Source organism: Parasteatoda tepidariorum, chromosome 8 (assembly GCF_982258835.1).
Source record: "Parasteatoda tepidariorum strain Cologne lab strain chromosome 8, Ptep-v5.0, whole genome shotgun sequence".
Lineage (NCBI taxonomy): Eukaryota > Metazoa > Arthropoda > Arachnida > Araneae > Theridiidae > Parasteatoda > Parasteatoda tepidariorum.
The window spans coordinates 678,571-693,601 of NC_141762.1; the positions used below are offsets into that span (position 1 = coordinate 678,571).

Consider the following 15,031-nt stretch of genomic DNA (forward strand, 5'->3'; position numbering starts at 1 on the left):
AAAGTTTGTGTAATTGCACGGTTTTTAAAATATAAATACTTTTTTTAATATGTTAGATCAAATTTTAGGTTACAGGAAATGTATATAATTAGATAAATTATCAAAATATATCTATTTAACATATCTGTTTCAATTTTAAAATCAAATTTTCTACGTTCTTACTTAAGAATATCAGTAATGTATTTTGAACACAATAAAATCTATTGTAGAACAATATTTTACAGATAACTAAGACTTACCAAGCTTTATTTTCTTTAAAATATATCCATAAAATGTAAATTTTGTGAATATGCCTAGTTTTCACAAATTGCAATTTGTGTTTCGAAAAGTGCTTAATATAGGACAGATATGTGTGATTCTAAAATCATTTTGATGAGAAATGTGGGTGGTAATTCTTAAATCTCTCTTTTGTGAATCGCAATGCGTGATTTGTAAACTACTAGAATAAGAATCGTGAGGCATGATTGATAAAGGCATGATTGATAACTAAGTGAGGCATGATTGATAACTTTAATGTGAATCATGATGTGATTTATAAAATACCTTAATACAAATCCTGATGAGTAATTTGCAAATCACTTTAAAGTAATATTCGATATGTGATTCATTGATCACTTTCAGTTAAACCACAATTCGTAGAACATTTTATGTGAATTTCTGATCCATAAATCAAGAATCAGTTTAATGTGAATCACGATGTTTATTCATAATCAATGAAACCTGTAGGACTAAACTTTATTTATTAGCAGTAAAAACTGAATGTAAAAATTTGATTGTAAATTATACAAAATTAATTATCCTTCTTACATAAATTAAAAGAACAAATAGGACAACAATATTAACCTGTCGCAATAATGAAGTCAACACATTAAACATGTTTCTAAATCAATTAAACCCTATATATCATTCGCAAAACTATGCCTAAAAAACCTAAAATTTGCTAGAAATTTCAGCTTTCAAATCATCAGAGATATGAACAACAATCTGGTCTGAAAAATCTAGGAGAGAAAAGTTTTGCATCTTCTTTAACCCCTTTTCACTTCAAGCTTTAAAAATTGCATAATTAGAATTTCTATAATTTTCCTTTGAATTTATATATTTTTTTTCATTACTTCTTTGAAAGAAAAATTAGTAGTATTTTAATTTCTAAAAAATCAAGTACTTTTTAAGTACCCTATGGCAGAATTCAAGGACTTTCTGGGGCCCTGATTTTTTTCAACCAAATTCAAGGACCTTCAAGGTTTTTCAAGTACTGTGGGAACCCTGATCAATAAATCTGAAACAAATTTAGTATTAAGAATATAATTTTTTTCACAATAGTGCAAAAAAAGTTAGCTAATAGTGAATGATAAATTAGATCCTTGTGGTATTCCATCTATTTGAATAAAAATATGTTAAGATAATCATTAAAAAGGCAAATATTAATTAGATTTTCCCAATAATCACAACCACAAAAAAGCATACTTTTTAAATAACAGTAATAACTCAAAAGACAATCTTTTAGTTTAAAAAAGAGGAATGCTATTGAAGAGATCCTGGAAATCAAAAGTTGCAATAGAATTAATTTTATTTCGTTTAATAAATTCTAAAATTAGTTGATTATTAGTGATAATACAAGAAAAACCTTCTTTAATAATATCGTTAGTAATTTTATTTAAGTTGTTAGTGAAAATGGTGCTACCTATTAATTAGGTAAGTATTAGACACAAGTGATTGCCCAAAATTTAATAAGAATTTTATGAAATTTTGCTAAAAATTTATTATGAAAAAGAGATGCTTACATTAAATGGAAAATAAATATGAAAATATTATTAAATTATTTTAAGCTTTATTTTAATTATATCAAATGATGTCAGAATAAAATGCAAATTAGATTTCTTTTTTTTAAAAAAAGAAAAACATTTCAAATCTTGAACAGAAAAAAATATAAATTTAAAAATTTTTTAAACTAAAATCAGCATAATCAAAAAAATATTTCAATGTTTTAAATATTTCACTATAACATACTGAAAATAATAAATCACCTATGTAATAAATCACAGTGTGCAATTTTTAAATGATGAGAATACATCTTACAATGTCTTTAAATCGCATTGTGATTTTTTAATTCCGGCAAATATGAATCACAATGTTTGATATTTAAATCATGAGAATACATATCAGGTAGTATGATTTTGACTTATTGTGATTAAAAATATTGTTATATTTTTATAAGGACATGAAAAGAGAATGCTTCACAAAACAATTTGGAAAATTTATCTAAGTGCTTAACTCCAAACAAAACTTGTTGTTTAGATTCTATCCACAAAATTTATTTTATCTTCTCTATCACAAGCAGCAGCTGACATAACAAATATTTTTATGTTATTTCGTTATCTAAATTTTTCTTTCCTTTATTATTCAAAGCTAGACACGACCTCAAATTTATTATTCAAATTCGGTATTTCAGTTCTAAATTTAGAATAAAGAATGCTTGAAAACTCCCTTGATCTATTTTTTTAATGAGTTACAAGAAATAATAATTCCCTATTTGCATGTAAGATTATCGATTAATTAGAAAGATTTTTCCTAACTTTTATAGAGAAGCACTTTGATTGTGTGCAATTTGGATGTTGTCTCTTATCACCATAATGTCTAAATAAACATTGACATGCTTTTTCCGGCCAGTGCCTGTTTTCTCTGTTTGCCCCGATTCCCTTCGTCACATACACAGAAATCTACCATCTTAATGCTTTAACACTAATCATACCATAACGGATCAAAAGACCCGTTTTTGTATGTCGTTTTGTAGTGTATTGAAAAGTGTTGGTATGTTTAGTGTTAAAGCAGTGTTTCTTAACCTTTTTGGTATAATGGACCCCTTTTAAAATTTTTTAAGAAGTCATGGACCACCCCCCTGTGAAACAAATAATTGCAAAAACCATCCATTAGAAAACATTTAATTTTATTATTTTAATAGTATACAAAATTTTTATAATTAAAATTTTTAATGTGATGGTTTCTGCTGCTTTTCCTTAATTAATAAATTTAACTGGGGGATGGTTTTTGACAAAGCAAAGTGTATATCATGTTCAACATTCAATCGATTTCGATGTTATATTTTTATTGTCACAAGTGTGGAAAATCCCGCTTCGCAAAGATACACTGTAGCAAACGGAATTATAGCTGCCATAGTTCGCTTTACAAGCAATGGGTAGGCTTCCAAACGTTTTAAAAATTAGGAGTAGTCAGCGGACCCCCAAAATATAACTCATGGACCCCTTAGGGGTTCATGACCCACAGGTTAAGAAACCCTGCTTTAAAGAGAGGAATAATTAAGTCTGCCAATTTTTTAAGTAATTATCTTTCTTGAAGACAAGTGCATGGAAAAAACTAATAATTTAAAAAAAATTTAAGAGAGGTATTTTAACTCCAACTAAAATTTTTGGAGTAGTGAAATTCAAATATTCGAGGTGTGCAATACAGATTGATAACTAGTTGCATAGTAGTACCAATCTAATACCTTTTACATTACGACCTTAACTATGTAATACAATTGAAATTTTATAATTGAAGCATTTTATAAAAAATAAATTACATTTAAACTTTATTTTTTTAAAGTAATTTGTGTAGATGTAACTGATTAATGAAAATGGCACATATAATGAGAAAAGAATCGATCAACATTTTACTGGAGAAAAATTTTAGGCCTATTTTTAATTATTAAAAGATGAATCAGCAATAATTTTAAAAAAAGCAACAAATAAGTATCCATAAAACTTAAGAATAAATAAAAATTCTGAATGCAAACTAAGGCTTTCCAATAGTGGATATTAATTAGTTGTACAAAACACATCAATATCGTGCATGATAATATGTCATGGCTCTCACCCTTGTGTTCTAAATGAAAAGATATTTGATAAAGAAAATTTATCTGAATGTAAATTTTACTGAATTCGGTGGGACCGACATAATGAGAACTATTAAAGCATCACGCATTAGGTGGCTGGGCCACCTCTTCAGAAATTTTGATGCCGCCCCTGCTAAAAAAGTTACTTTTTCCACAATTGAAGGGACGAGACGGAGGGGACGACCACCTACAAGATGCAGACCTGCCAACATTGTAATCTGCATGACCTTACAATTCTGAGTTAGTGTTTTACTTGACATAGTGTTATACAGAAAGTGTTATTATAGGACCTTTTTACACAAAATTAAGATCTGTTACTAAATACACTTGTCAATTTTGAATAAATTATTTTTTTTTAAAAATTCATTGTGAAAACAATAACAAAAACATTTTTTAAATCTTGAGTATTTTATTATACAATTGTTTAAACACATATTTACACTTAATCACAATTTAAAAATTAAATTTCTAGATTAATACAAAAAGGAAAAAAATTAAATAGACTTAATTAAAAACAATTATTGCTTTAAATGCTGATATGTAGCAGCTGCTTTTAAGAATCCTTTATCGAAGGTCTGCTCATAACAACATCCAGTTTGCGTGGTTTTGGCAATCAGAATGTCCTCTAGAGATTTATCAGACAAAGAATTTCTGAACTGTGTTCTATTTTTTTTTACTATGCTAAATACCCTTTCTGCATTACTGTGAGGTATGCTTAATATAGCTACCATGATTTTTGCTATTCTACTGTACTTCTTGAAACATCCATCATTGGATGTTATTTTAGAAATCCCATTTTTTGTCCATCCTTGTTTCCTGTTTAATCACAGAAAGTAAATCAGTAATCTGCAAATCACTAAATTCCTCTAAAAGTTTATCTCTTTTCATATCTTCAGTTTCTTCAACATTGTCATTAATCCACATCGATGGAAATTTTTTCAAGAAGAAATCAACATCCTTGAATCTTTTTGAAGGTAATTTATCAACATCTGCAACTTCAGCGGATAATAAAAACTCACTATTCAAGGGAAATTTCTGCCGTATATAGTTGCAGACAGCAATATAATAATTTTTTATATTACTATAGAAGAGTTGCTTATCTTCCATTTTTAAGACTGATATTAACTTGGAAGCAGCACTACCAATTATAATATCATCATCCAATTTATGATTCTTCTCTGACACTAAGTTAATGTCCATCAGGGAAGAACCTTTAATAATGTCTGCTCTTATAAATTTTGAGACAAAATCTTTTAATAAATCTAATAATGAAGAATTCAAAATATGAATTTTTGGCTCATTAGATTGTAAGGTAATTAAGCTTCTTTCAAAAACTGGGATGATATAATTTAGAAACAAACAATAAGCTTTACAGATATCTGATGAAAGAAATAGAAGCATTTGTTCTTCCCTAGTCAAAACAGATTCCTGTTTAGAAGATTTCGGTGAAGAATTTTTAGAACAATTACCAGCTTTTAATTTCTTTGCAGGATTTCCCATTTCTGATTTTTGTTCAGAAGTTTTTAATGAACTATTAGAGAAATTACCTACCTTCAATTTCTTCACAGATTTTTCTATTTCTAAAGGCCTTTTCTTTTCAATATGTGCATTCTCCACTTTGTTGTCATTTGCAGATATTTTTAATGGTATGGAATAGTCATTAAGACTATGGCATTTGCTCTTTCGATTTATTTGATCCTTGTAAAAGCTACACAGAGGATCCCATTGGAACCCCCCCCCCCAATGTTCCATCTACCTTTTCCCATTGTTCCATCTACCCAAAGAGAGCCATCTTGTGCAAGTATGTTTCAAAATTTTATGTGTATCAACGTCATGTAAAATTTGCAAAGCTTTAAGTTCAAGTTTCTTTTTAGAACTCTTCTCTAAGTAAAAAAAAATATCAACCAAAACATCACTAACTGATATAGGTAAAGCAGCAGGTCCTCTTTCAGCAGCAATGTGTACTAAATGGCAAGGACAGCCAACAACAAAAATTTCTGGATCTGCTGTCTTAATCACAGCGGCAACACCATTCTTTGAGCCAACCATCACTGGAGCATTATCACAGCTAAGTGCTAAACAATTTTCCAAAGGAATATTTTTTAATTTCAAAGTTTTTAACACCAAATTACCTATGTTCTGTCCTGTAGAGCTTAAATCTAAAGTCGGCACGGCAAGCAACGATACCTTGACTTCACCGGCATTTGCGTCGAAGTAAGATACAACGATGGGATAAAGTTGCGCATCTGTATCGTTGCTACCATCAGTAGCAACAGCAAACATTTGCTTTTGAAGAGATTCAACAATTGAAACTTTCTTCACATCAGCTATTTTTGAAATAATAGCAGCAGTTTTTGTTCGTCCTGCACCATACTTCTTAGCAACATCGCTTTTAGGGAACATTTTCCTAAATAATGGACCTGGATGATCTGCGACACTAATAGGTAGATTGTGCTCGACAATGAAAGACGTAAAATACACTTCAGCCCGTATTACATCGTCATCACTTCCAGACGCAAAATACTTACTGATGTTTTCATTTTTATTAACACATTCCGCTAAATCCTTGTGTCTCTTTGTGCGTATATGATCATTAATATCGCTTTTACCGCCATGTGCTATTTTGAAATCTAGTCCACAAACATTACAAAAGGCATAGTGCTGCGATTTGTTAGACTTAATTATACAAGGAAAGCTTTTAGAATAAGATTCTAAAAAAATCTGATTGTAAACTTTAGGTGGATTTTTACAAATAAAACAAAATCACGTTGCAATCCATGAGCAACAAATTGTAAACAAAAACATTACCGTTGCCAAAAAGCGCTCTTAATTTAGTCCGTGATTACCGGCCATGTGATCTCCTACATCAGCGTTCCCACTGGCTCATTTCGACGAGGCGCATACTCACTCTCATTGGCTAACGATTGTTTTAGCGTCACGTGATCGGCTCTCAATACCAACCAGATTAAAACATGTCAGGGTTTCGTTTTTTTGTGATGAGTTTCCTAACTAGTATTTAAAATCTTGTAAACCTTTGAATTTGCGACTTTAAGCATGCTGTTAATTTTATTTTCTTTATTTTTTTAAAAAAAAAACGAACTATAAATGATTACGCAACCGTACGATTTTAACGCTTGTCCGTACAACCGTACGATCGAGTAAAATACCGTACACTGTACGGCGAAACCGTACAAGTTGGCAGGTCTGAAGATGGATAGACAACGTTGAAAAGGACCTCAAGCTATTGGGAGTCAACCGATGGGGGGCCCTCGCACCGGACAGGGCCAGATGGAGGAAAATCTGCTAGTCAGCCTTGGCCTGTGAAAGGCTGTTGCGCTTATGAAAAGAAGAAGAAATTTTACTGAATCTCATTTAACTTGAGATGTTAACAAAAAGAAAAGGCTATTTTGAAATCACTACTTTCGACATAGACATCAAACTTGGCTGCACTGATTTAGAATGTTATTAACTCTCTGATCATTCGGCACGGAAAAAGTCTTAATTTAACCAGCAGTCTTTCCTGCATAGCAAAACCGGAGTTTTTTCATGTTATGAGATAGAGAACCAATGCACTGGGGAAAAACATTCAACAAATTTTGCCCATTTGCAAAACTGCCGATGGGTTAAATAAGCTTAAGAAGAAAAAAAAATCCCTTTTGGAACTATGTAGTGAAACTAAATTTATGAGAAATCTTGAATATATTGAGAAATAAATTATGTATCTGAATGTAAATTTTATAGTACACGAATTTTGCCCATTTGCAAAACTGCCGGTGGGTTAAATAAGCTTAAGAAGAAAAAAAAATCCCTTTTGGAACTATGTAGTGAAACTAAATTTATGAGAAATCTTGAATATATTGAGAAATAAATTATGTATCTGAATGTAAATTTTATAGTACATTCAGTATAAAAATTTACTGAATCTCATTTTACCTGAGGTCTTAATCATAAAAAAAAGCTAAACTATAGCTTAAAAGCACAACGTAGGACATAAAGAGTTGCACTGGTTTGGAATATTATTATAAAAGGTTAAATAATGTTCTTTTTTTTTCATTATGTATTAAAATAAAATTTATGACAGACCTTGAATGTTGGCGACAGAAAATTTTTCAGGAACCAAAATTTGACAGGGGTTTTAGTATTCTTCAAAACACTTAGCATCATAATCCTAAAAAAAAAAAAAAAAAAAAAAAAAAAAATATTAAAAAAACTAATATAATAATAAAAACAAAAATGAACTCAAATATAAGTATGTTTTATAAACAAAGTGACAATCATATATTATATCTCACTTACAGTATAAATATTGAGAAAATTTAATTTTTAGTAAAAGAGAAAATAAAAATTGTTAGGCAACAAAATTTTAACAGGATATTTTGTTACAATCATGTTATCATACATTTGCACCATTTCTAAAAAGTATGGCAGATATATTTCAAATTGGTATGTATACCTCAGAAGTCTCTCGTACAGATGACCTGATGCCAACGAAAATATGTTTATCTTATCATCCCCCTTTTCTTGTTCACTTTTGTTTCCTGTAAAAGTACTGCAAAAAATAATATATATATATATATAAATCTGACAAAGAAACAATTTTTAATATTAAACATATAAATAAGCACATTTGAAAGTTAAGTCTCTTTATAACAGTTTTCAAAAGCAAGAAATGCATGTGCTATCATAGAATGAAAAACAGCACAACCTATGCTAAATGTAAGGCAAAAAATTACAAAAATAAAAAACATAAAACTATAAAAGGTTGAGTAATCATTAAAAAAAACTGTTTGAAATTTGCTAGTACTATTTCAAAAAACGTGCAAAGCCATCAAACATGCCTATTATTTTAATTAGGGAATGGAATGGGACAGATTTCAAAACAAGATTTCTATCTAGGATCAATGGTTGATAAATTTTCGCATCAATCTAGTATTAGAAAGCAAGAAACGTAAAAAAGGGGACTATTCTAATAAGGAGAAGCTTTTCGTCTAGGAACACTGATTGCCAAAATTTCACATCAATCCAACAGTAGAATGCAAGAAACTTGAAAAACTGGGGCTATTCGAATCAGGGGAGCCTTTCCATCTAGAATCAATGGTCGCCAAAATTCGGCATCAAACCAACAGTAGAACACAAGGAAAATAAAAATTTATAAATAAAGATTACAATTCTAACAACTTAAAAATGATTTATACGCAAAGTGATACATTAATTAACCCTCAAAAAGTTTTTATCTATTAGGAAAGACATCTTTACAAATAAAATATAATTCATTCTAGGTTTGGTTTTTAGATTCCTTAAATCTATTTAGCTATTATTTTAGACATTAAAAAATGTGTTACAATAAATTGTCTTAAATCTTGTACCTAAACCATTAAATGACTCTATCATGACCAAAGCTTTTCTGAAAAGCAAAAAAAAAAAAAAAAAAAAAAAAAAACTGGTTTAACTGGCCGAAGATTTAACTTTTTCTGGGAACCTGGACTCAGCAGAATTTTAAAACCTAAAACCTGGTAGAGCCATCATCCAGCCTCAACACCCCCGTGGCAGAATCGTTGCGACACGGTGACAATGTCAGAGAAAGTTGAATAGTTCTTGCAGAAAGATTTTTCTTCTGAAAAGTAAAAAATTTTACTTTCTTTTACTGCATAAATGTATTTCTAATATTTGAACACTTAGATAATCACTTTTTGACACGCTTAATTTACGCCGATAGTATCGTAAACCGATGTAATGTTTCAATTGTATTTTCGGCAGCTACTGATATTGATTTTCACATGTTTTTCAAATATCCTTATATATTTCAAACAATATGGAAAATTCGAATTGTGCATTTGAGTATTTACTTTCTAAGGCAATAATTCTATCGAATTTTTGGCAATTATTGCTATTGATATCTCCACAGTTTTTAAATCCTTTATTTTTAATGCGATATTATTTATTACAACAACTTAATCTTGAAATGAAACACGCAATTGATTAGTCTGATTCGCTTGATTTCGCCATCGATCTTTTTTTTGACTATTACTTCATTAGATTTCATGATTTTTAATAATTTTTTTTTTTTTATTGTGGCGATTATTTACAAAATGCAAAGAAGGAAATAATTCCTGCGTCCCCCCCCCCCAACAAAATGCGAGACTATCACCCATAATATTCTAATAAAATATTATTATATGTTCAATTAACAAAAATTATACATAGTTTTTTTTTTTTTTTTTCCTTTTGTAAACGCAGCGCTTTTGTTATTTTAAATTAGTAAGATATATGTTTGTTATTATTAAATGTATCTTGCAGAAAGACATTAGTGTTAGAGAGTTTTGTTGCAGATAGTTAAAAAAAATTCTGCCACAGAGCTGAACACCACTTCCCCCAACCTACCTGAATTTTTCCACCCCTAAACCACAGGGGTAATTAACTTAGAATGAATTCCAAACCACTAAGGACACAATTGCAATCCTATCAAACAACGTTTAGCTAGGCAACATCGAATCAAGCCATAATAGGAGAGGGCTAAAATCACCAGGCATTAGAAAAATAAGAAATACATTTTTAAATATAAAACCAAACACACCGAACAGTTTTATAATTACTGAGCTAAATTACTAATGTTGGTGCTCAATGGGATATTTTCCAATGATCTTGGCCTTTTTATCTATCATGCCTTAATTATGTTGAAATTCCTTATTTTCCACAAAGTTTCTTCCAAGTTTTCACAACATTACAATACAGTGTATAAGTTTCACTTATCATTAACTTAAATTTTTTAATGTAAATTTGAAAGATTCAGTAGAACCTCAAATATTTAAAGGAAATCTTAAAGCTTTTTTTTTTTCACACACCTATTTAATTTTGTCTCTTTTTTTTTTTTGATTTCAGAAAAATTCTGTTATATTTTATACATTCAATCTTTAAAATAAAAAGTGCAGTTTATGACCACATAGATTCGATAACTTTACGTAAGTAATGCATCTATATTTTATTAATTGCTGAGGATGATAGCTGACAGGGTGTTTCTGTTAAAAGAAAGCGTGTTATATTATTTAAAATAGAATAACATATTGCTAATGGCATATGAAGAAAGGAAAATATATAAATGAAATCAACTTTACATCTAACTAGGATGATAATAAAATTTTAAATTAGAGAAATATTTATTGAATGGCCATAATAAAATTAAACTTAAATACTACTTAGCACTAATTTTTTAAAAAAATGAAAAAAAATTTTAAAAAGAACCCTGTAGCTTCCAAAATTTGAGAATTATCGAAATTAGGTCCCAAATACTTTGGAAAATCAAGGTTATATTGGACAGTAAAATTACTTAATTTAATGGTAGAGATGGTTTTGAGTAAGGAATGTTTGATGATACCAAAGATGATGGATTTATAATCTGATGATTTATATTTATAGATGATGTATTTCGTTCAATAAATTTAATTGATGTTGTTATAAGGAGACTCAACAGTAAATTTAATCTATATTGCAAAGGACATCAGGAATGTACCTTTTCATTGCAAGCCAAATATTTCTCCATTCCTCGACTATTCCACCAATTATAGGCATGCTGCTTGCAAAATACAGGAAAAGGAAACAAAGAAAGAAAAGAAAACAGCAGTTTTACATACATGCTATAAACTCCTATATTTACAGCATGCAAGTTTATTAATTACTTTCAAGATAAAAATGAAAGAAAAAATTATAAAATCTATATTATAATAGCACACTCCATAGCTATTTCAAAAAGTAAAATTATGATGCTAGGGTTAAATGATAAGAAATGATTCGACATGATGTTTAAAACAATAAATAAATAATTAGTAATGTTAATGATTCCCATTGAAAACAATTATGTTTCTATAATTACAGACACATGAAACATTATATTTTTATAAATAGAGAAATAAAATAGTTTAAAGTAGTGAGATCTTTCAATATTTTATGAATACTCAGCACCAATTTTTTTTTTCTTAATTGGCAAAAAAGTAATCAATTATGCAAAGAAAACATTTAATTAAATTGTCCATGTCAATGTAACAAGAAACAAGGCAGCGTAATCCTGGAAATAAAAAAAAAGCCAAGATAGAAAGATCTTCTTTAGCAACAATGAAAAAGAAATTCTTCATGGAAATAAAACTTTTTCTTTATTTCAGAACAATGTCACTATGTTTATTTACTACATGCAATGCAATAAGTAAATTATATTACACTGTGCATAATATAATTTATTTATACAAAATAATTTCCATTTATATATATTATGCATAAATAAATTATATTATACATAACTGTATAATATAATTAATTTTTATTCTCACACTACACCTGATGTTAATAGCGTGCAAAAGTATTTAAAATATTAGACAGATAAAGCCAGGAACAAAAATTTTTGTTTTGGAAACACAGCGTAACAAAAATATGGTTAATTATGGCTTTGAATATCCTAACTTGCAACAAAAAGGCACAGAAGAGCTGAAATCTTATTTGATGGTCAGCTGATGTTTTGATTCGTTCTTACAAAACTGAAATAACTGAGTGTAAGTGTAATATTACTTATTATAATGGATTAAGATAATTCTGTTATGTTTTCATCAAAAAGGAATAAACATTATTCTAATCTTAACAATGAACTTGTTACTATACCTTTCTTTTTTGTTTGCTACAAAATTAATATCCCGCTTTATTCTTAAAGTCCTTTCCTGACCTGCTAATAGTGTCTTAAAGATCCTATCAGTATTGAAAACTATTGGGATATATTAACCATGTATATTACCCATGTAATGTTTCACTACAATAGGCAATGCACAGGGTAAAACAGATTTAAAATTTAGGTTAAAGGAACACCATAGATATGTCATCAATAATTCATGAAATCCTCCATTGTCTTGCTCAACCCTTGGGTATAAATTTAATTTAGCAAACCTGCCAACATTGGAGAAATAAAATAACCGAGATTTCACTAGCAACATTTATTGGGCTACAAGTAAAGTTGTGATACATCATGCATAATCATGTAAGCCATAAAGAGAAATTCAAAATTGGAAATAATATCACTTACATTTAGAGAAGTTAAAAATATGTATATATATCATAGACTTAGAGGTTGGACAGCTCTAACGAGCAGGGCACATCGACCAGAGGTCTATTGTACCCGTGTATATATATCATAATCTAAAGAAGATTTTTTTAAAACCATTATTTATAATCACTTGAACTTTTTTATTTTATAATTGTCGTTAAACAGCCGAACCAATTTAGGGTTTGCAACTACTAATTTTTTACTGTTTTCTCAGGTGTAAATGAGAATGACCAATGTATTGACAATAGATAAACCTCATTTATCATTTTTATCACAAAATTATTTTATTTATTACATATTTATATACTTTTAGTGAATTCTATCATTTAATAACAACAAATGTTATACTTTTTATCATTATTAATGTATATTAATATATTATAATATTAATATATATTTATATTAAATATTTAACGAAAATAATTTCATTTAAGTAACAATAATTAATAACAATAGTTGTTTTTCAATATAAACTTATTTGGTTGATCTCTTCTTATAAACTTAATATAAAATACTTCTTATAAAATTATAAATTCACTTTGTATTTTGATTGAATTCATATGCTTCTGTAGACTGATTCGTTCGCAAATAAGTGAAAATAAATAAGTAAGTGAATAGCTTATCATAATATTTATGATTTCTTGATATTAAATTTAATTTGGATATATCATATTACATTTTAAAAATATTTAATTTGCATTTTTAAATATATAAATTTATGTTTCATATAATATTAAAACATATATTTGTTGTTAAAAATGCATATAACATTCAAATTTGAAGCAATAAAGTAATCATCTTTGCAACCGTACATTTATCGACAAAATAAAATTGGACGGTGATACCCGACATTCATGTGAGCGGGGCTACACGAAATCCAATTTTTTTGTAAATTTGTAATTACTCGAACAATTTTTCACATATAAACTTCTTTCTTTGTGCAAATTAAACTTAAGACTACATACTTTAATGCTGTATGTATAGAAAAAATTATTTTTTTAGTATTAAAATGAAGTTTAATCGAAACATTCAACCAATTTTTCTTAATTTCATGACTACTGTATTCAACATTTTTTCAAAACTATTGTTTACCATGTTACCAGCTGCATAAATACTTGAAACTTTGAAAATAATATTTTTTTAATATAACAATTAATGTCCGATGGCCCATTGACTTGAAAAAATATTCTATACATCTGAAATTGACAGTGGGCAGGGGTACCCGCTGGGCAGGGGTACCTGACACTTCCTTAAATGAAATTTTCGCTTTATATAAAGACTCATAATACAGGGTTGCCACTCAAATCTGGAAATAAAATTCACTGAGTTTTCCCTGTACATATTATACACAATATATTAAGAGGAAATAACAATTACTGTGCTCTTTGTGAGCTATATTGGGTAAACTATATTTATTAGTTTTAATTGCCGGAAAAACAGCTGGTACTTAAATAACGCTATAGTAAATGAAATAGTTTAGTGCAGCTGTAATACCATGGTTAAATATCCCATAAATTACGTCTTGAGAGGTCACTATTTTTTAAAAGACAAAAATAAGAAAAAAAATTCCCTGTATTTTCCCAGTTCGTAAAGAAAAATTCAAAATTCCCTGCATTTTTCCTGATATTTTAGGTGATTTTTAAATTCCCTGTATTTTCCAGGTTTTCCCTGTGGAGTGGTAACCCTGTAATAAGTGATGACTGACTTACATTTCCTACTAAGATTAAAAATAAAAACATGCATATAAACATATAAATCAATTTTAAAAATTAAGATAAAAAGATTTCTTAATAAAAAATTTTGTTTCCTTTAGTATATCATGAACAGATATCATTTTGATCTTTTCAATTAATTCCAGCATTATCACTAGTTTATCTAAAGATTATCACTACCCTATCCATAATTATGAGAAGTTCTTATTTTGTGAGATAAGGGCTCAAGATTTGCAAATTTATACATTCAAAGTGTATGTTTACTCCACATTTTTTATATTCATTGCTAAAAAAAAGTGCAAATTAATTAATATTAGAAAACAATGGCGGGCAAGAAAGTTAGCATTTCTC

General features: G+C 28.6%; 2 protein-coding genes across 3 annotated transcripts in view; both read right to left on the reverse strand.

Moving 5' to 3' along the window:
* Positions 1-15,031, reverse strand: part of Uggt (UDP-glucose-glycoprotein glucosyltransferase) — a 90,266-nt gene that overhangs the window by 9,457 nt on the left and 65,778 nt on the right. Inside the window, exons 33-35 of one of the 2 annotated variants that reach the window (XM_087149347.1) lie at positions 11,397-11,456; positions 8,343-8,438; positions 7,973-8,057 (exon numbers count right to left, since the gene is read on the reverse strand). In XM_087149347.1, coding sequence (XP_087005473.1) covers positions 7,973-8,057; positions 8,343-8,438; positions 11,397-11,456 — 241 coding nt within the window. The remainder of the gene's footprint in view (positions 1-7,972; positions 8,058-8,342; positions 8,439-11,396; positions 11,457-15,031) is intronic. The other variant, XM_087149348.1, reaches the window with a different exon arrangement.
* On the reverse strand, positions 5,623-6,652 carry LOC147805224 (uncharacterized; the record flags this gene model as incomplete). The annotated part of the gene is made up of 1 exon (XM_087169250.1): positions 5,623-6,652. A coding segment is annotated over one exon (1,011 nt), but the record flags the coding sequence as incomplete, so codon positions are not given.